We start from the raw sequence: 21,608 nt of genomic DNA on the forward strand, positions 1-21,608 counted from the left end.
AGTAAAGTACATTTTCTGTTGCCATCCTGTTTTGTTTATACATAGCCTACTTACTTATATGAAATACATAAGTAAGAATTAGCTGTAGTGGTTTTTATTGATGTTTTTATCAATGTTTTTATCATGTTTTGTGATGCAGTAACAATAAAGTATATCTTATCTTATCTTATATACCCTAATATGTATATTGCAGCATACACAGGCTACTGTATGTTTCCTCAGTCTTCATAGTAACAGATGACATTCCCCTTATATACTGTTAGGCCACATCATCTGGAAATGTAGCAGTGTTATTATTAGAACAGCTAATATAAAGACAGGAAAGACTTCCTCGGAGCACTTCTCAGCGGTGAGTGCAGACATAAAACATGCCTGTGTGTGGCGCAGTTATGATCAATATTACACCGGCCATCTGATGACTGTATGCTGCTTTCCCTTTAAAGCGTGACGCAGTTCAACTAGTGCCCCACTTTGTTGTGTGAGCAGCAGCAGCAGCAGCAGTCTGCAGGAGCGAGCCGCTGGTTGGTGCAGACGTCTCGGTACCGGGGACGTCGGTGCTTTGCTGGGCCCTCACCGCCCTCATCATGGAGTTTTTAATGGGGAATCCGTTCAGCACGCCGGTGGGGCAGCGGATCGGTAAGCTGTTTTATTACCATCACCCATCGTTACATTGTAATAACCAAATGGTGCATTCATGCTCAGTCATATTTACTGGAGTCGTTAACCGCCAGTATTCACATTTCTGTCGAGCTGCTCTTCCGTTTTCATTGTAAAATGTTTTATTGCACGAGCTAACAGGTTTATAATGTCAACACGTTAACATAATGAGTTTAAGTTACATTTATTCACACTGACAGAGGAGCAACGGCTTATGCTTTGATTGACGCATCCGCTCATCAATGATTTGGCAGAGGCGGGATAAAGACGCTGAGAGGCTCAAGTTGATTGGTTGTCATCGTGTCAGTTTACAGCCGGGTGGGACTAAAAGTGACCGACATCCTCCTGACCCAAATTACATGCAGCCTTTATTCTGCTGCAGCCACATGTGTTTCATTGACTGATGGAAAATGATAGTTAGTCATTAAAGCAAGGAAATGAGTTTGTGGATTGATTTTTTTATTTGTTTGGCAGAGGTAGTTGGAAAATACACTTAACTGTAGCTACTGTAAAGTGTTGTTCAAGATTAAATTATTATTATAATGTGAGAAACATGGACTAAGCATAAATGAATGACAAAATCATCTTATCAATAACCCTAAAGGCGAGCTAGATACATTTCTAATTGAACTGTAATTACTACATCATTCACTTCCAGTGGTGGAAAGATTTGTACTTAAATACAGTTGTGAGGTACTTCTACACAACATGTCAGAGGGAAATGTTGATTTCCATTTATTTGACAGAAATAGTTACTTGTCAAGTACCTTTTAAATTAGGATTTTACATGTCTGTATAACGTCTGGTTAGGGCCCCTCGTCACGTTTCAGATGTCTATGACTTGTTAGCAGTTCCACCAAATTAGAGAGATTTACCCTTGAAACATCCCTCAAACAATTATTTGAGGCCTAAAGAGATCAATTAATCCAATATAAAAAACTCAAAGATTCAGTCCAGTTTTTTTTATTTTTCTACCCCATTTTTCTACCCCTCATGACCCCTCAGATTTATCTTGTGACCCTTCAAAGGGGCTTGACCCTCAGGTTGGGAACCACTGGACTATACTAACTCATACCAGTATATATAAAGTAGTTAAAACCAGTAGTGTAGGATTTTGAATGCAGGATTTAAACTTGTAATGAGTATTTTTCCATTGTTTAATGGTACTTTTACTTAAGTAAAGAATCTGAATACTTCATCAGCACTTGGCAGTTTCATACTATTCAGCAGTGTCATATTCCTCCTCACTTTTACAGAGCGTGCGACCAACTCCAGCCTGCCGTCCGACGACTGGGCACTCAACATGGAAATCTGTGATGTGATCAACAGCTCAGAGGAAGGGTGTGTGTGCATGAGTGCCTGTTATCTGTCGGCATCAGGAACAAGCTCTGGACGCTGCATGCCTCTAACCTTTGGAAATTCTCTAATTCCAGACCCAGAGATGCAATCAGAGCCGTAAAGAAAAGAATTGTGGGGAACAAGAACTTTAAGGAGGTCATGCTGACGCTCACTGTGAGTGTTGTCAGATATCAGACGTGGTTTGAGTTGTATAATACAACCTTTTGCCATCTACTCTCTCTTATTCTCCATGTCTCCTTGTGATGTGAGGTCCTGGAGACGTGTGTGAAGAACTGCGGCTACAGGTTTCACATCCTGGTGACAACGCGGGATTTTATCGAGGGGGTTCTGGTGCGGGCGATCATCCCGAGGAACAACCCTCCTTTGATCCTGCATGACAGAGTGCTCAGCATAATACAGGTGAGGTGTGGCGGCATGGAACAAAAATAATTAAGAGTCTTGGCGTTGTCACCTTGCTCTGCCTCCTGGTAATAATTTGTGTTGTTTTCTTTCGTCTAGGCGTGGGCTGATGCATTCCGCAGCTCACCCGACCTGACGGGTGTGGTGTCAGTGTACGAAGACCTGCGAAGGAAAGGACTTGAGTTCCCCATGACAGAGCTTGACGGCTACTCACCCGTCCAAGCTCCCAAAAAGGTACAAACATGTCTGGGTGCACTTTGTTTTACTCCTGATACTTGGGTGCTATCTATCATCTATGGTCACTTTTCTTTTCGGGTCATTTCTGTGCCTCGCTCACCAGACTTTGCCTGAGAATAGGCCTGCTGTCACTACTCTTCCTGCTGTGCTCCTGTCTTCCAAACCACTCGTCCCACCCCTGACCTGTGAGCTAAAACAGGCCCTAGAGGGAACCGAAGCCCTCACTCCCAACCAGGTGATAAGCCCTGCTGCACTAGAGAGGGAAATTTTATTATTTGAATAGCTTAGTCCCATTAATCACTTATCTTTTTACATGGCGGCTGAAATACTTTCTCACACCTCACTTATGAAATCAACATTCGCCTTTGCAACAAGTTATCGCAACTGTATATATTGAGTCAATACTGTTTACACTCCAGGTAACAAAGCTTAAGGCAGAGCTGGGAGTGGTGCGGAGCAACCTGACTATGATGTCAGACATGATGAGTCAGCTGGATCCCGTCACGGTAAAACAGGCAGACATGGAGCTGCTGGAGGTAAAAACAAACAGAGTCAGGTTGTTTTGGTGTGAAGTATTTTACACTCTCTCTGTTTCCATCCTTTCATGTTGCGTTAACCCCTAACTGATCTCGTACTTTATACATTTTTTGTGTTGCATCTGTCCCGTCCCACCACAAACCCCCCCCCCTACCCACCACAACCCTCCCACCCACACATTCTTTGTCTGATTGTGTCATTAGCAGTTATACACAGTATGTAAGGAAATGCAAGACAGGATAGTGAAGATCGTCCCCAGACTCAGCGAGGAGAAGCTGATTGAAGAGTTGTTGGCGACTAACGACGAGATGAACACCGCCTTCACTCGCTACAGCAGGTTCACTACATTTATTATCATTATATTAAGTTATTATATGAGGAACAGGTGTATTTCTGTATTCAAAGATGATATAATTTTGTTCTGCTGCTCTCAGGTTTGAAAGACGAATAACAAACGGTCAAAACACGACACAGAAGGTAAAGAACATGGCGGCTATTCTTACTTCGCAGCACAACACTCTTAATTTTACGAAACGGTTGCATCATTGACTCTCAATTTATTGTTCTTTGTCTCTCAGAGCCACTCATACGTCAACCTCGCAGACCTCAATCTCACAGCGGAGTCTGGCAGCCAATCAGAGATCGCATCCATCGCCGGTGACAGTCCGCTCAGCCAATCAAAAGCTGACAGTTTGTCCGGTCAGATGGCAAGACTTAGTAAGTACTTATTGAATCTTAAAATGTTTTTATTAATCGATGTGTGTTTATTAATAAATTAATTATATGACGGACTGTTCGGTAAGCCACTACACCGAACAGCGATCGTCCAATCATAGCTTAGCTTGGATTTCTCCACATGTTGAAGCGATGTGCACATCAAACATGCAAGAGCAGAAGAATAGATGACGTTTTCATTTTCTTTTTTTAAAATTTATAAGAGATTAGGCTGCTATATTATATGATCATCTAGTGAACGGTCAGTTATCCTCCACATATACTTATTCTATGCTCTTTCTTATGTGTTGCTGTTCTTCTTACAGGCACAAGTGAAGCAGATGACTTGGACACATTATTACAGAAAAGAAATATCTCAACTCAACAAAGACCAAGGTACAGAGAAAACATAATCCTAGTTCTGTGACCTCAAAGACGTACAAAGTAAACACAAGTCGTATACTGCAAAATGAACGCTGTGTGAGAAACAAAGCAAAGTCTGTAACCGTAATTACAACCTCACAGAGCAGTCATGAACTCCAGCTCTTTTCCAATAACAGCATTTGCAGGGATGTTGATCTTTTGTGAGTTTAATTCCAGCTCATTTTGTCTAATTCCTTTTTAAAGATACGTGCCAGTGTTTCACCGAGTGTTAACCTGAATTATTAGCTTACATGGCAGCTAACCAAGCTACCAATCGTGTGTTTCAGTGAGCAGAGTGAAGTGGACGGCCTGGCTCGAGCCCAGGACGGCAGACTACAAATCACTGGAACGGTAGGCAAAGATGCCACGTTATTCAGCTTTTTACATGGTTTAATAGGTTTAGTCACACGATTTATCCTGTCTTCCTATCTTTTCTTATCTGTGACCTTAGGGACTACTAGAAAAAGAAGTGTAGAAATCGCTTATTTAGTTTAAGAAACTTGATTATGTACAGTTTCAGTTATGAAACAGCTGAGAATCTCTTAACCCAGCTGTTCCTCAGTTGAAAAAATGTGTTGCTTTGTCTCAGTAACTGTTTTGCACCTAAAATGACTTTCTGTCTGTGCACGAAGGATGATAGCCCAGCCTCCTCCCGCAGCTCCTCACCAAAGTTAGATTGGATGATAAAAAGGGGAATGGTGGGTCTGTGTCTTGGTTTTACACTGATTCACCCCTTCACACCCTCTGTCTCTTGTTTTTTTTTTTGTCATTTACCTTTGCTGTGGTCTGGATTGCTTTTGTTTTGGATCAATTTTTGGGTGTGGTGGCTCAGGTATCATATAAAACAGTGGTTTGCATGCCGTTCGGTGAGGAAAAGACAATAAGATATTTTTACACTGGTGCCCACGCCCACAAAAGAGCATGACAAGTGTTGGTTTGCACTGTCCTGATGTGCTACATTCTTGTCATTCCTGTAGTTCACTTCATTTAATGCTTTGCTTACCGACATGTGGTTGTTCTTTTGTGTTTTTCCTTTTTTTGGTGGTTTGGTAGCTTTGTTAAATGTTCATGGAGTTTAACCCCTGGTTCATATTTTACTCCACTGACCACCCTGGTTGCTCTTCTGTCTCTCTTAGATTCCTATCAACCAGTCCAATGTAATGGATGATATAGAGAAATGGCTAGCGCTGGATGATGAGGTGAGCGGCAGGATTACCAAATTTACTCTAATTAAATAAATATAATTAAAGTGTTATTTGGTTTTATTGAACATTTATCTGCACATTAACCTTGTCTAGTCTTCCAACATGCTGCGCTCTTAAATTGTAAGGGATAATTTTGGTTAATTTCAACACTTTATCCACTGTCCAGCTTCACTAATTCAGTTCTACTTGCATATTATTGTGGTAATAGCTGAATTGTTTTTTATTTCATTAGCTTGACTTTGTTCAGTTACAGTACTGTGATACTGCATCTTCTGAACAACCAAACTACCACATAGAGCTGAAATGATTAGACGATTAATCGATTAACAACTATTTTAACTATTTTAAGTAATTTTTTTAACCAAAAATGCCAAACTTTCTCTGGTTTCAGCCTCCCAAAAAAGAGGATTTGCTGCTTTTCTGTCTATTATGTGATCATAAACTGAATATTTTGGAGCTTTGGACTGTCAGTCAGACAAAGCAAGACAAGTGAAAATGTCACTTTGAGCTTAAGGAAATTGTGATTAGCATCTTTCACCATTTTTATAGACCAAATGATTAATAGCAAAAATATTCACTACATTTCCTTGTGGCAGTTACAGGTAATATATGTAGGGATTTTTGCAGGTTGTTTCCTTGTAAAATAAATTGCATAAGAAAGATATGTCAAAATAGACAGCAACAAACAAAACAGTCTAAGCTATTTAAAATATGCGCAGAAAGCAAACAACTGCACCTATGAAAAGTGGTTGGTTTTAGGGAGTTGATGTTAAATTTCCAACAAGTTAAATCCATGAAGCTTGTTTTCTAGCTGAAGTGGTAAAAGCCTGATCTTGTGCTCCCTCTAGTGTGATCTGAAAGCAGTAGAGAACCTGTTTTCTGATTCATCTTAAAATGAAGCGACATCAAGCTGCACTATCAAGACAGTCAAATAATTTTGAGTTTTGAACACAGTCCTCTTGATGGCAAAATATGTAGAAATATCCTTAAACTATATTTGTCCTTCAAGTTGTGTCTATGTATGTAAAATAAAATATGGCTTTTCTGTTTGTCACACAGTATGATGACTTTGAAGACTCTGATGGTGTGACCAGTGAAGGTGAGGATCAGTTTACTTCCTTTTTAAAATGTGCAGGTTTTATCATCCAGTATTATATCTGTCATTTGTCTACACCTGCCGCGTCTTAGGAGTTGTTTGATGCTAAGTCCAATGGATATTTGCTTTGAAGCTTGTTATAATGCTAGTCTACACTGGGCACTTTAACTTTTAAAAGGGAAAATTGTTTTTGAATTAATTTAGCACTGAATCGACTGGCTAAACATGGAGCTGAACACATTTTAAACTACTTTGTTCTCAATTTCTACCCATCAGTCTCATAACATGTCATATATCAGTTAGTGTTTCTGCCACAAAATATTTTTTGCATTTGACCCCTAGGTGGCACTAGAAGCGTCAATACTGTGTATTAAAAGCATTTAACTACTCCAGTCAGACCAATTCAGCACAGAAACCCTACACAGATATGCCTTTTTAAAATCTCTACTCCAGAATGACTGTGTCCATATATTTATTTATTGTGTAACAGAACAAAATTAGCTAATTGTGGTAATTCATCAGTTCAGGGTTTTTCACTTTAACATGAATGGCTCACAGATGTCTGAATTACAGTCCACAGAACCGGTAGAAGTCTAGGTTGTAACTTATTGTCTTATCTACTATTTTTTCTTATTTATTTATGTTCATATTTTCCTTTAGATAATTAATTAAGTGTTATCTAATCCTGTGTCTCTTCCTCTGCAGAGTTTGACAGGTTTCTAGCAGGAAGAGCAAAAGCAGCTGAGCGCCTGCCATCTCTCCGAGCCTCCACACAGGATACCAACCACTCCGGGTCTTAATCTACACATAAACCTGCCAAACTAACAATACTCATGAAGCTCCTGCGCCATCAACAGAAAGATGCAGATTTCTCTTTGATGAATGGTTGAGTGGCACATCTGACATGGGAAACGAAACCCGTATTTGAGGAAAGACGTCATATCTGTGTATACTGCTCTTTACTTGGGTGCAAACTGTTTTTTTTAACTGATAAAAAAATAATGTTATTTGCTGAAGGACAGAGGTTTTTACTTGACATTGTTATGAGGAGTTGTCCATTTGTGGAATGCAAATATTTGCACATTTTATATGGTTACATTCCTGCTGTTGAAGGAGAGAGAGGATACAGTTACAGAAAAACAACTTTTGCAACATAGATTATGTATTATATTGCTGTGATACAGTATATGTCAAATATCATGGTGGGTTACAGAAAACACCTCTGTCAAAGTAGCAAACACTGTAAACTTGTATGTAAGAGAAGCTCAGCTATTGCTATAATAGTTTGATGCTTGTTTCCATGTTGTTATTATTATTGTAGGATGTGGAAGGAAACTACATGAGGTTTTTTACATCCAACATTCCCCTTGTGAAGATGTTTTACTTGAAGTTTAACAGAAAGTCATGGCAGACTGCTGTCATATATTAAACTAAAACTATTAACTGGAAGTCTGCCTGTTCTCATTCATTCATACCTTGAAGTGTACTGCATTAAGGTCTCTTAAGTCATACTGCATAATCCAATTCATGGCTTTGCAGGTATGGGACTCAGTGAAGCCCTACTGTCGTTTAATTCCTGTCTGGTGTTAAGTAGATTTTACTTGTGGGTGTCTTGCCTTCAGTTTAATGAGTATACTGAAAACACATTACTGTGCAGGTTTTACTTAATTCATATATCAGAGATGTTCATAGAGCAGACATACTTATAGAAATATACTAACATATTATCAATTTACATGTAGGGCATATTTCATGTTTAGTTTAATCCCGAATTCACATCTATCATTATATTAAGTTAAACTGAATGCATCAAACATATTTTAAGAGCCACAGAGGGTATACAGGGTCAGTGTGTAAGAGAGAGTTGGTGAAAGGATAATAATAACATCCGGCATATGTTTTTCTACTTGTAACACACTATATATCGATGTTTCTTTGTATAAAAATGCGAGGCGACGTGGTTTTGATCAAATAAAGCAAAGTCACATTGTAGTAGTTTATATAAAGCTACACATTGCTGCAACAGTGCCTGAGCAATCGAGTAAATACTATCTAGAATCTAATTGGACAATACAAGCCACCTGCCAACCGTCCTGACATCTGATTGGCCCGCCACGCTACGCCCCAGACCCATGTCACGTAACGTGCGTCCCCTCGACTCCTGTTGTACTTTCCAGCTTTCCTGCACGTTTCACAATTGCTGTAAACACACGGCGGCATCGTCATGTCTCTCGGAAAAGCTGCCCGGGGTTTGGTGAAGCCTCTTCGGGGCGTCCTGCGGCCCTCGGCCTCGGTTGTGAGTCGGAGCTACGCCGCCGCCGCTGAAGCCAGAGCTGTGCTGAACGGCGAGCTCGATGCTATCCGAGCCGCGGGGACGTGGAAAGGGGAGAGGATCATCACGTCCAAGCAGGGACCCCATATCAACGTGGACGGCAGTCGTGGCAGTGAGTGGAAATGTTTTATAGTAACAGCACCGGATATAAATACTGATACAGTAGCAGTGAAACCCTGTCCTTAAACGTACCGTCTCTCTAGTTGGCGCTCTGTCACGATGTTATCTGGATGCTGAACTTGACTCAAACTGTAACTAAAGTCATGCAGCTTTACATGAGGTGAGGACACAAGCCAGTAACTGAGGAGATTGTCATGTCAGCTATTAGCATAACCTTTCCAGAAATTCAACAGATGACATTACGAAAACATAATATAATAATAAAGAATAATAAAGAATACAGCTAAGCCCAAAGTCAAAACAATTTTGCAATGACAGACAGCTCATAACATTGACATTAAGCCGTTATAAACTTGGCTTTCAAAGCAAATAAGAAGGAAATATTAAACTATGGGCAAAGAAATGGAAACATCCTTATTAATTTGTAATATAACTCTTTATAAATGGCCACAGTAGCTGACAGAAGTGTAGCTAATCTCTCTTCTGTTTGCTGTTCTGTCAAGGCAGCCAGGCAGTGTTTAAACTTTGCCAGGGGTTGACTCTGCTGATTTATGAATGGCCCATTAACCCCCCATGTGTGAAACTGACTGTGTTCAATGGAGCGCAGTCTTTTTGTCACTCTTTGTTCTGAAATGTTGGCGTTATTGTTTTGTTTCTGCCTTTTTGCCAAAAAATACATACAGAGAGTTCTATTGAAGGCAAACAATGGCATTACTGAAAGTGTATTCACTTGCAATACCCTTAATACCTTTAGGTTTCCTGTTCTTGATGAAACTCTCTCCCTCAGGTATGTTGAATTTCTGTGCCAACAACTACCTCGGTCTGTCCAGTCATCCAGAGGTGATTCAGGCAGGTATCGATGCTCTGAAGACGTACGGCGCCGGACTGAGCTCTGTCAGATTCATCTGTGGCACACAGGTATGGAGATTAATACACCGCTTGATCAGCATGTTAGTGCAAGGATAAATACATATAGCTGTATCATGTGTTCACTCTATGATTTTTAGGATCTACACAAAAATCTGGAGCAGAAGCTGGCAGAGTTCCATGAGAGGGAGGACTGCATCCTCTACGCCAGCTGTTTTGATGCTAATGCTGGGTTGTTTGAGGTATGTCACGTTGTACACTGTGACAAGAACAGAAATAATCTTCCTATTATGATCAATAAAACATCAAATGACTCTCACACCAGGTTCTGTTGGGCCCGGATGACGTGGTGCTGTCTGACGAGCTAAACCATGCCTCCATTATCGATGGGATCCGTCTGTGTCGGGCAAAGAGGATGCGCTACAAACACATGGACCTCAGTGACCTGGAGATCAAACTCAAAGAGTCTCAGGTGTGTGGACTTCTTCCTGTGCTGTAGAGAAGAGAAAAGTGGCTTTTTAAAATGTTTCTGCTGCTGATGAAATGTTAAAATCTTCACATTTGACTAGTGTGTCATATTCTCCATCATTACCAGAGTAATAATTATATATTCAAGTCTTTATATTTGGTTGCTTTAGGTTTTATATTTCGCAACTCTCCATTTATTTGGTTCCTGTCAATCAAATCTGATCTCACCACACCTACACAGTCATGATGAAGATGAGATTTTGAGTGTTAAACTCTTAATAAATAAGCCAAAGATGCTTTTCTATTTTTGCTTTTTTAGTCATGACTATTAACATTATAGAGAAATACTAAAGATGTGAAATCAGATTTTGAGGGTCTTTAAATCCATTTGAGTTCCATGATGCATCAAACCCATATAACAGAGGTGACAGGGTCAGGGAAGGGTTACAGTATTGATTAGTGATTAGTATTCGCTCCACCGATCATCAGGACTCTGTTTTTGCCTCCTCAGTCATCTCGTATGCGCCTGATAGTGACAGATGGAGTCTTCTCGATGGATGGAGATGTGGCTCCTTTACAAGGAATCTGTGACCTGGCTGAACAGTACGGAGCCATGGTGTTTATAGATGAATGTCACGCCACAGGCTTCCTGGGGAACCGGGGCAGGTGGGTAAGATGTTGATATAAAGCAAAAGTGTTAAGAAAATGACTAAACTAATTTCTTTTCAGTCTTTTTTGATATTTAGCCAGTGTTTTATTTATAGTAGTTTATCAGTAGAAAAACATTTCAGCCGGTTGTCTGTCCCATCATTAAAAATGTGCATCTTCTTAGACTTCTAAGTATTCGATATGCTTTAAATTACACCGAATAAAATGGCATCAAATATTTATAATGACAAAAACAGTCATGACAGTAACATATCTTAATAAACAAATACTGAGATTTGGTTAAAAATAATAATTAGTAAGTAGGAAGCAGAGATAAAGGACATAATAAAATAGAAACAGGAACATGCTTGTCAGCCTTCATATAGGTTTTATGATGTCCCCACTTGTTTAAGACCATATGTGTAGAAGTTTGTGATTGCAACAACTTTCAAATTATTGTAATGACGTGATTTTGTTCATAGGAAAAACAGACAAACGCTGTTAAAATTGCTGACTGCAACATGTGTCAGTCATTTGTTGATACTGCCACTAGATGTCACACTTTGGTTCTTCAGTGATGTCAAGTTGTAGGTCTTACTGGCATTAAGAGGAGACGGACTAATGATATTACTCTCTGTGTTTTGCAGAGGAACAGATGAGCTGCTGGGAGTGATGGACAGAGTTCACATTGTAAACTCCACCTTGGGGAAAGCACTGGGAGGAGCAGCCGGTACGTCTCCCTCCATCTGACCTATGACTTCAACAACACACAAGTTCTGCCTGTAGATTGCTGTTGCCCTGAGCATCTTTAGCTTTAAAGCTGCATTGATTAATTGATGTTTTGGCCACTTGGGGGCAGAGGAACAAACACAACATCTGTCATATGATCATTTTATAAAGTTGTTATGGATCACGTGTTAACATCAGTTGCCTGTTTTCATATCCAGCAGAAACAGAGCAACAGTAGCATTCATTCAGGGTCGTGTTTCTGCCTATTTGTTGAATCTAAGTCCAACATTCACTCTTCTTTTAGCTTTCTTTGGTCTCTTCCAACTGCTGAGAAAAACATGTGGGTCTGTAGATTGCTAGACTTTCTTCACCTTCTAGTTGCTACCTTTGTCTGTCTGCTATTTGGTGCAGTTGGCATACAGTGGCTTTATTTGAGCTTTTATTCTGAAAACGTGGTTAACAAGACTTGAATTTGGGGACCATAAAACCAAAACAACAGAGTGGTGATATAATTCTGTTTTCACTATGACCTTTTCTTGTTCTTTTTTGTTAATATAAAAAATATTGACAAGTGACTAAAACAGAATATGTAATGTAACTGTTCAGTCTTTTTGAATGTTTTTGTTTTTTTCAGGTGGCTACACAGTTGGGCCCAAGCCTCTCATTGACCTGCTGAGGCAGCGCTCACGACCGTACCTGTTTTCCAACTCCCTCCCCCCTCCTGTGGTGGGCTGCGCCACCCGGGCTGTAGAGCTGCTGCTCGCCTCCAATGAGATTGCACAGAGCATGGCGGCCAAAACCATGAGGTGCGTTTGTTCTAAAGGCGGGGTGGGCCTATCTGCCTTTGTGGTTTTAGTGTGAGTCAGGAGACGGCCTCTAGTAGCTTATCAGCATGGTCAGGGGGGTAAACATGTCCAATGTTTTTCCTTAAAGTGGAATTGCATTTTTGAACGTCTGTGTTCTTTTTCACACCTATTCAAAACATTTGGAATAACGTCAGAAATAAGTTGTGGTCAAGTCTTAAAGCTCTTTAAAAGCTGATCATTTGAATTTATACAATTGTTTACTTGTGTCATGTACAGTGTGCTTATGGAAATGAAAGTGCAAACACCCAGGAGGAGGAAAAGCTGTAAAAAAAAAACCTCTTTGTGTTGTTCTTGAAGATTAACTGATGAGTTTATATTTGTACTAGCAGCAGTGTTGTTCTAAACGTGTAGGGGGAATAAATACTGCATGTTTCCCATCTTGTTTCTTAACCTTGTTCAGTGACGCCCACATACAGCTTACATTATATAAGCATGAGCTACTCACTGGACAAAGCATATATATAACAGCAAATTCCTATCTCTTCTGTTTATATCTACTGTATCAGATCTTACACTTACAGATATTGCTGTTCATATGTTTCAAAACTTTATTGAATGTGGTTTTCATACTACATAATATGATGGGATTGGTGCATGCAGTGTAATGACACCAAAAGCAACAAGTTTACCACAAACAGACTGCAGCTCCACAAACAAATATGTATACTGTATGCTGGACTCCTCCTGCAGTAGAGCTTATAATAGCAAGTATTGTTTTTAGGCACCTAATAAGAGATTATCAGCCAATAAAACTGCAGTATGCACTGACTAGACTGATTACACAAAGGTCAGACATTATCTCCTCTTCCTCCTTGAAGTTTGTAGGGATTAGGAGGCATCCTTCTATCACTGAAGAACGTGTTTAATTTCTCCCTATAAGAGCTACATTATGTACACTGATAACCCTCTGTGATTGTGACTATAATGTTTTTTTTTTGTTTTTTTTTGTTCTGTCCATTCAGGTTCAGGAACAAGATGTCACAGGCTGGCTTCACCATTGCGGGCTCAGCTCACCCTATCTGTCCCGTAATGCTCGGAGATGCACGGCTGGCCTCTCTGATGGCTGACGACATGCTGAAGCTAGGTGAGATAGTAATGCCCCATTTGCACCTAGTCCTGTCACGCATCTTGTCTTTACATTGTGTCCTGATATGAATGAGCCACACTGCATTTAAACTTGGTAGTAAGATGCATCTCTGAGGAGTTAGATTGTGTTTTGCAACCTAAAAAGCAAATCCACCCCCTGACAGCTGTCTTCTTGTGTTATTTCTGTTTGTAGATGACAGATGCTGTTTGAACAGACATTTTTTTCAAGCTCTTTTAACACGTCTCTTCCCTCCACAGGCGTGTATGTGATTGGATTCTCATACCCCGTCGTACCAAAGGGCAAAGCCAGAATCCGCGTTCAGATTTCAGCCGCACACACAGACGAAGACATCGACCACTGCATCAACGCTTTCATCCAGACAGGCAGAAAGCATGGAGTCGTTTCTTGAAAAGGACAAATAAGCAGGAATCAGAAGGATTCAGCAACCAGTATGAATTACTGAAGAGCCTCGAACCGCTTGCCCTCGCAGATCTTGCTGCCTGTTACTCAAGACCTATGAATGATTTTGATGGAAATACTAGTTACATTTGTAGGTCAACAGAGGTTAATGTTATCTTTGTGTTGGCTTGGCTGAATAAAGCACTTTTGCTAACGTGTAGATGTTTGTACTGAAAAAGGGCTGTTAATTCCATATTTCCAACAATTTTTTATGAGGGAGAAAATGTTTCTATTGAGTCATTGTTTCTGTTGACAATGGTCCATTTATTTTGGCTCATTTCACTTCATTTACAGGTTATAGTTTTGATGATTGTGAGGATAATCTTAAATTTAGTAATACATCTAGTCATATAACCTTGCATTATAAGCATTTATTAGAATTAAACTCATCCTTCAAAACCAGTGAAAGAACTGGGGCTCTTTGTTTATGCTAATTAGTGAGAGGAAGTGTTTTTGGAGTTAGGGAAAATATTTTTTTTTTTTCCTCAACATTCATGAAATTTGAAAGTGGCTTTAAGGTTTAGGCAGCCAAAGCTCATATGATGTTACCCCGCACATTGTCAGAGAGAGAGCTGCTTTGCCTTGTTCCTGAACAGATTTGCAAATGCTGAATATGGAAAGATGGAAAGTATTAAAGTCCCCCTCTGCTCAAAAATGTGTCCTTCTTCTTATTCACTTGGATGTTTGAGCTTCACTGTGCAGAATGATGAATGTGCAGTTTGACACTAGAAGACTGTTTTCACCTTTTCTCTGCGTGCACCTTAAATCTGCATGATTTTGTGACATCACAGCTAGTTTTGGTTCAGAATGTAACTTAAACAAAATCTGGTTCAGAAACTTGAAACGTAAGTGCCAACACACTGAGAATTGACTTAGTAGGAGACTATTGTGTCCAGTTTCAAACAAGAAATATTTGCACATTCATTTATTCTGTATCTTTCAGTGAGGGAAGATGAACAGCAGAAAGAAAGACATTTTAAGAATTTCTAACAATGAAATTTGAACTTCTGGAAAATCCATATGAGACAGAAATGATTCAAAGCAGAGTATTTTTATGTCTTAAAACATGTTTGGAGGGGACCTTTAATTTTCATGTGTTAAAACCTTAAACAAGTATTGGTCTTTTAGGGAAGCTTTGTAAATTATGGATGAATATTGTTTGACAGTCTAACTGGTCATCGATAATCATAACATCATTCATTAATGTCACATGATTCCTTAAATACAGACCTTGTTGACCTTTATTTTACTGTCACTATATCTCCATTGTGAACACTGACTACACTCTAAATCCTGTCACGACAGATAGCTCCTGAAGAACAGCGTGAACACTTATTATTTAGGATGGTAAATGTATTTATGTGTGAGATGTGATTGCAGTTTGCACTTTGAAGATTCATCCAAGCTTCTTTGTGACACATGCCTCGGTGTTTCTTCCTCCTCCTCTCTTGTCTTTTTCGCGCCATCACTGCTTACAAGCCCCACCCTTATATTGAAGTCACGCCACCGCGGAGCCGCTTTGACCAATAACAACAGGTCCCTTTTCCTTGCAGCCAATGAGAGGACAGGAGAGGGCGGTGCTAGGAGCGACTCGCGGGAAAGAGACGGAAAGGAGTTCAGTTTTGCCGCGAAAGGAAACCTTGAGCAGCTTTGTCTCTGGCAGTTGATACCTATCGCGTGTTTCCTTTAACCAAGAAAAACTAGTGTCCGACCCGAGCTTTATTTGTGCCGTTTTGTTCACCGACGTCCTTCAGCATGTCTGGCTTTGACGACCCGGGAGTGTATTACAGCGACAGCTTCGGAGGAGGAGAGGGACACGGCGTGGATGAAGGCGGACAGAAGCGGGTCCAGATCAAGAAACGGTTCCGTGAATTCCTCCGGCAGTTCAGAGAGGGGACCGACCGCACCGGCTTCACATACAAATACAGGTGACATTACCGGCTGCACGTGTAAACAAACGATAAAGGGACATCATAATGAGGGACTGTACGAAAGTTATTGGGGTGAGCAGGTGAGGGGGGGGGATCTCATTAACTAAAACAAAAAAAGATGGATAACAGTTATATAACCTATGGGTTATATGTCCAGTGGGTGAACCAACACCTGTTTTACACATAAAGCTCAGTTAACTTGTGATGAGTAGTACTGTGTAGTATTATAATGTCTTCTGTAGCTCTGGAGGAAACTATCAAAGTCTGAATATAACCCTGATGATGTCATCGAGGTCATCTAAGTTTGGGTGTGAGACTTGAGAAGTTTTAACAGAACGACTGCAAGTGTGGAGCTTGAAAGAAGTGGGCATGAAGGAGGCTCTGAGGAGAAACTGCTTTGAGTTGCATTATGGGAAATGTAGGATCCAGCTGCCAGGAGCTAAATTCACACTAGAGACTAAATGTTATAGGATATTTTTGCCCTTGCTGCTAAAAACAGCCAGCAATCTGGGTTTTACAGCTGGCATTCAGATGCTCTGAGTAGTAAATAGCAAATTCCATGTCATCAGGCAGTTTTGTCTAATTTACATTTGTATGGTGGCTTGTTTTTACAAGCTTGGAAAAATGTGACTCCCTTTTTAAAAAGCATGCAGTGGTACTACTCAGATCTTTGTCAAACAGTCTATTAGCATAACATAGATTATTGTTAAGTGACATGCATGTTTTTGTTTTTACAGAGATGAGCTGAAGAGACACTACACCCTGGGGGATTACTGGGTAGAGGTGGAGATGGAGGACCTCGCCAGCTTTGACGAGGATCTGTCGGACTGTCTTTACAAGCTGCCTACGGAGAACCTGCCACTGGTAGGTCATCAGTACACTGACGACTGACCCCCTTCTTTAAGTCTCTCTGTGTCCAGTTTATCACGATTATTCTCATCTTCACATTTTGGTCTCATTTCCAGCTGGAGGAAGCTGCAAAGGAAGTAGCCGATGAAGTGACCCGCCCCCGGCCTGTCGGGGAGGAGACGGTGCAGGACATCCAGGTCATGCTGAAGAGTGACGCGCATCAGGCTTCCATTCGCAACCTCAAGGTAAAACATACCTACACGCCTCTTTGTGTCTCACATTGTCATAGTTACCGCTGACAATTTGATCACATTTTTGTCATTTCTCTCCCCTGTAGTCCGAGCAGGTGTCCCGTCTGGTGAAGGTACACGGCATCATCATCTCAGCCACAGCGGTGAAGGCGAAGGCCACCAAGGTGTGTCTGCAGTGTCGCGGCTGTCGCTCAGTCATCAACAACATCCCTCTGCCTCCAGGCCTGCAGGGTTACGCTCTGCCACGCAAGTGCAACACGTGAGTATGACCATTAGGAGCAGTGACACAATAGGAATGACTGTAGATAGTATATAAAAATTACAGCTTCAACTTGACCTCCTCACACAGACAATTGGAAAGATGTTGTTTGTTATTGGTTTTTATTACATCCAACATATGTTGTGTTTTCTCAGTGAGAATCCTGGAAGGGTGAAGTGTCCCGTGGACCCCTACTTCATTGTCCCGGACCGCTGTACTTGCGTTGACTTCCAGACGCTCCGCCTGCAGGAGTCTCCAGATGCTGTGCCGCACGGAGAAATGCCCCGTCACCTACAGCTCTACTGTGACAGGTGAGGAACAGAAGCTAAAGAAACATTATATTTAATCTCTTCATTACAACAGTACTTGCACCATACTGCTGCTGCTGTGCTTCTACATTATGAGAAATATGAGGGACTGCTAACTCAGCGTTTCTCCTCCTCTTCCTCCTCTCAGGTATCTGTGTGACCGTGTGGTCCCAGGAAACAGAGTGACCATCATGGGAATCTACTCCATCAAGAAGATGGCTGCTACAAAGACCAAAGGCAAAGAGAAGAGCGCCGGTGTGGGCATCCGTTCATCCTACCTGCGAGTGGTCGGCATCCAGATTGACACAGAAGGAGCAGGTGAATTTCTGCACTGAGACCCTCATGTGTTGATAAATGTGATTCTAGCATGTAGGAGGAGAATCAGAGGCCTTGGTGAGATGCTCATATTTTCTTTGTCTCTTCCAGGTCGTGGTGCTACTGGATCAGTCTCTCCGCAGGAAGAGGAGGAACTGAGAGCTCTGGCAGCTTCTCCTAACATCTACGGCTCTCTGGCACGCTCCGTAGCTCCCTCCATCTACGGCAGTGACGATCTGAAAAAGGCCATCACCTGTCTGCTGTTCGGAGGTTCAAGGAAGAGGTGAGGCCACCGGATGTAGATGGAAAACTCAGTACTCCAATCCATCAGTAAGGTTTACTGTAAATCTTCTCCCCTGCATGTCAAGTAATGCTGTTTGTTTCTTGTCCTCCAGGCTGCCGGATGGTCTCACTCGCAGGGGCGACATCAACCTGCTAATGCTGGGAGATCCTGGTACAGCCAAGTCTCAGCTGCTCAAGTTTGTGGAGAGGTGCTCACCTATTGGGGTAATTATCTGTTCTCCTGAGCTTTATGTAACAGAAAAAATTAGAACTGCAATTATTTTCATTATCGATTCATCTGCAGATTATTTTCTTGATTTAATCGGTTAATCATTTAGTCAATGAAACATCAAGAAATGACTGCAGATCAACTAATCAATTAATTGAATTGATTCATTGTTTATTGATTTTGTCGCAGCTCTAGAAGAAATCATAACATAATTAAAGTTCCCTTTTTTATTCAGAGTCATATCTGGACTGGACCTCATCATTAATGGTGTGATGTTTGTGTCGTCAGGTTTATACCTCAGGAAAGGGAAGCAGTGCTGCTGGTCTGACTGCTTCTGTGTTGAGGGACCCGAACACTCGTGGATTCATCATGGAGGGAGGAGCCATGGTGCTGGCTGACGGCGGAGTTGTATGCATCGATGAGTTTGACAAGGTAAGAAGAGTTGAGTAGCAGGAGTTGTGTATATTTAACTTCATAGCTGCTCTGAGATTAAAAACTAAACTGTACTTGTGTTCTTCAGATGAGAGAAGATGACAGAGTGGCCATCCATGAAGCCATGGAGCAACAGACTATCTCCATCGCCAAGGTAAGAACTGTTTATGTGGATTAGAAGCTTGTTGTCTTTACTCTGCTGAAGGGACTGACTTGGTTCACTAACATGTTGACTCTTCCAGGCTGGCATCACCACCACCCTGAACTCTCGCTGCTCAGTGCTGGCTGCAGCCAACTCCGTGTTCGGCCGTTGGGATGACACCAAGGGAGAGGACAACATCGACTTTATGCCCACCATCTTGTCCCGTTTTGACATGATCTTCATCATCAAAGACCAGCATGACCAGCAGAGAGACATGGTAAGGAGGCTGATGTGTGACCGATGCTTTTGACTGGAAGTTTACTGCTTTGAATCTCCAAAAGCAACACGAACATTTTAATATTGAAATGTAATGTTTATACTTCTCTGCTTGTAGACACTGGCTCGTCACGTGATGAATGTTCACCTGAGTGCTCAGACACAGACGGAGGGTGTTGAAGGCGAGATTCCACTGGCCACCTTTAAGAAATACATCGCCTATGCCAGAACGTGAGTCTGATTTTTCTTTTAACGACACAAAAGCTGAATCAGTCTTCATCTGAGCGATTGTGCCTGTTTCCCTCATTAAGTTCATCTCTGAATGTTTGCTTACAGTAAATGTGGCCCTCGGCTGTCTGCTGCAGCTGCGGAGAAGCTGAAAAACAGATACGTGGTGATGAGAAGCGGCGCAAGAGAGCATGAAAGAGAGACTGACAAAAGACCCTCCATCCCCATCACCGTCAGGTATATTTATATGTCGTCTTTTCATCTTTTACATCTCACATCAGTGATGAACATGTATGTTTTACTCCGCTTTCGATGCTCTCGAGTAATCATTAATGCTTCTGCTTTTTCAGGCAGCTGGAGGCTGTTGTGCGTATCTCAGAGTCTCTGGCCAAGATGAAGCTGCAGGCTGTGGCTGGAGAGGAAGAGATTGACGAGGCCCTCAGACTCTTCCAGGTTTCCACACTGGACGCTGCGCTGTCCGGCGGCCTGTCAGGTGTGTGTTCTATTTTATTACATGAACTTATAAACATCTGTGGTATTTGACTTTGAGCATTGTAAAGTAAAACTACATACATGACCTGTAGCAGCTGAACAGAACAGTTAGCTAAAGGTTCTGGTTAAATTGTTAAAAGTAATGAATAAACAGCTAATAGTTATAAATCATAAACTGTTCAAATGGTTAGAGTAACCGTGTATTTTTTTTTTTTTTGCAGGAGTGGAGGGCTTCACTACTCAGGAGGATCAGGAAATGATCTCACGCATTGAGAAGCAGCTGAAGAGACGCTTCGCTATCGGCTCACAGGTGTCCGAGCACAGCATCATCCAAGACTTCACCAAACAGGTCAGTCTGAGAAAATCATAAGAGAGGACAACGACACATAAAGTACATTACAACACTCACACACAGCTTTAGGCTATCTGGATTTCTTCTTAAAGAGAAAATAACAGGTAGATATGGAACCAAATAGCTTCCTGGACTTGAGTCTCTGTCAGCGCTCCTGTGTTACTGTTTCCTCTCTCCATTCACTCTCATTGCATGTTGAAACAGGCCTGAAAAAATGGTCTTTGTACATAAATGAACACACTATAATGAATTCAATGTTTTTGTCACCTGTGTGGTGATTCACTCAGAGAACAGAGGAGTGAAACAGTTTTATTTCTCACTCAATGGAACACAGGAGCCACTTATAAACACAACTAACAGTATTTGTTGTGTGGACAATCAGACAAGACAAGGTTGTTTGTACAGCATACAAAGGCAATGTAATGTTTTGCATTGGCATAAAACATTTAAAAGAAAATAAAAAGACAAAAGAGTACATGTTTCAGTCCAGTAATCGAGTCTCTTGTTTGATTAAAAAGAAATTCAACAACTTAATGATCATTCTGTTCGGAGTCCTGTGAATAATCTCTTCTGTTCACCTCTCTGCAGAAGTATCCAGAGCACGCCATCTTCAAAGTCCTCCACCTGATGTTGAGGAGGGGAGAGCTTCAACACCGCATGCAGAGAAAAGTGCTCTACAGAGTCAAGTAGAGCAGACTGTGCTCTAACACATATCCATATTGTTCTCGATGTAAATAGTTTTTTCCTATTCGTGCTCTTCTGTATTTGCAAGTAGACGTCTTAATCTCTTCTGAAACCTGTTTGAAACTGTTGGATCTGGATTCATTGCAGCAACTGTCTGATTACATGGATCAGGGAGTAAACTTGAAAACATGTTTAGGGTGTCACTGTTCAGCTGGTAATGATGCTTTCTATCAACACAGAGGTGATGTCAAGTGTCTGCATGCTCTGTAAAGAATTAAAGTATTTGAAATCATACTGAGACTTCAAGTTTTTAGCCATGCTTTAATGATCCCCTGACTTTACCTTCAGCACCACCAGCAGGTTTACATTCATGGT

The 21,608-nt window shown here is 41.2% G+C and overlaps 3 protein-coding genes across 4 annotated transcripts; all 3 read left to right on the top strand.

The window, feature by feature from the left end:
• Window positions 1-185: 185 nt before the first annotated feature.
• On the top strand, window positions 186-8,076 carry tom1 (target of myb1 membrane trafficking protein). 2 transcript variants are annotated; one of them, XM_067571282.1, is made up of 17 exons: window positions 189-349; window positions 444-636; window positions 1,914-1,998; window positions 2,091-2,169; window positions 2,266-2,415; window positions 2,515-2,649; window positions 2,756-2,887; window positions 3,072-3,188; window positions 3,393-3,526; window positions 3,624-3,666; window positions 3,768-3,906; window positions 4,230-4,299; window positions 4,614-4,677; window positions 4,959-5,024; window positions 5,463-5,525; window positions 6,591-6,630; window positions 7,333-8,076. In XM_067571282.1, the coding sequence occupies exons 2-17, from the start codon at window positions 585-587 to the stop codon at window positions 7,425-7,427; spliced, it is 1,464 nt and encodes a 487-aa protein (XP_067427383.1). In that variant the 5' UTR covers window positions 189-349; window positions 444-584; the 3' UTR covers window positions 7,428-8,076. The 2 variants fall into 2 exon arrangements, with proteins under 2 accessions (XP_067427384.1, XP_067427383.1); XM_067571283.1 differs by lacking the exon at window positions 2,756-2,887 and having other exon boundaries at window positions 186-349.
• Window positions 8,077-8,745: 669 nt separating this feature from the next.
• Window positions 8,746-14,381, top strand: gcat (glycine C-acetyltransferase). Its single transcript, XM_067571284.1, has 9 exons — window positions 8,746-9,071; window positions 9,867-9,997; window positions 10,087-10,188; window positions 10,272-10,418; window positions 10,926-11,080; window positions 11,710-11,792; window positions 12,426-12,597; window positions 13,620-13,741; window positions 14,002-14,381. The coding sequence occupies exons 1-9, from the start codon at window positions 8,852-8,854 to the stop codon at window positions 14,151-14,153; spliced, it is 1,284 nt and encodes a 427-aa protein (XP_067427385.1). The 5' UTR covers window positions 8,746-8,851; the 3' UTR covers window positions 14,154-14,381.
• A 1,423-nt stretch (window positions 14,382-15,804) lies between these two features.
• On the top strand, window positions 15,805-21,527 carry mcm5 (minichromosome maintenance complex component 5). Its single transcript, XM_067571281.1, has 16 exons — window positions 15,805-16,131; window positions 16,872-16,998; window positions 17,100-17,228; window positions 17,321-17,493; window positions 17,649-17,804; window positions 17,950-18,119; window positions 18,228-18,399; window positions 18,512-18,623; window positions 18,916-19,059; window positions 19,148-19,213; window positions 19,302-19,478; window positions 19,596-19,708; window positions 19,814-19,942; window positions 20,056-20,198; window positions 20,419-20,546; window positions 21,138-21,527. Exons 1-16 carry the CDS (start codon window positions 15,959-15,961, stop codon window positions 21,237-21,239), a joined length of 2,214 nt encoding a protein of 737 aa, XP_067427382.1. The 5' UTR covers window positions 15,805-15,958; the 3' UTR covers window positions 21,240-21,527.
• The last annotated feature ends 81 nt before the right edge of the window (window positions 21,528-21,608 follow it).

The sequence above is a fragment of the Thunnus thynnus genome, chromosome 17 (assembly GCF_963924715.1).
Source record: "Thunnus thynnus chromosome 17, fThuThy2.1, whole genome shotgun sequence".
NCBI classification, from domain to species: domain Eukaryota; kingdom Metazoa; phylum Chordata; class Actinopteri; order Scombriformes; family Scombridae; genus Thunnus; species Thunnus thynnus.

Coding starts and splice junctions, on each gene's coding strand:
- gcat (XM_067571284.1), top strand. CDS start 8,852: ATGTCTCTCGGAAAAGCTGCCCGGGGTTTGGTGAAGCCTCTTCGGGGC. Junction 9,998..10,086: donor GATTCATCTGTGGCACACAG/GTATGGAGATTA, acceptor TATGATTTTTAG/GATCTACACAAAAATCTGGA. Junction 10,189..10,271: donor CTAATGCTGGGTTGTTTGAG/GTATGTCACGTT, acceptor CTCTCACACCAG/GTTCTGTTGGGCCCGGATGA.
- mcm5 (XM_067571281.1), top strand. CDS start 15,959: ATGTCTGGCTTTGACGACCCGGGAGTGTATTACAGCGACAGCTTCGGA. Junction 17,805..17,949: donor CTACAGCTCTACTGTGACAG/GTGAGGAACAGA, acceptor TCCTCCTCTCAG/GTATCTGTGTGACCGTGTGG. Junction 18,120..18,227: donor GATTGACACAGAAGGAGCAG/GTGAATTTCTGC, acceptor TGTCTCTTCCAG/GTCGTGGTGCTACTGGATCA.
- tom1 (XM_067571282.1), top strand. CDS start 585: ATGGAGTTTTTAATGGGGAATCCGTTCAGCACGCCGGTGGGGCAGCGG. Junction 2,888..3,071: donor AAGCCCTCACTCCCAACCAG/GTGATAAGCCCT, acceptor TTTACACTCCAG/GTAACAAAGCTTAAGGCAGA. Junction 5,025..5,462: donor GGATGATAAAAAGGGGAATG/GTGGGTCTGTGT, acceptor TGTCTCTCTTAG/ATTCCTATCAACCAGTCCAA.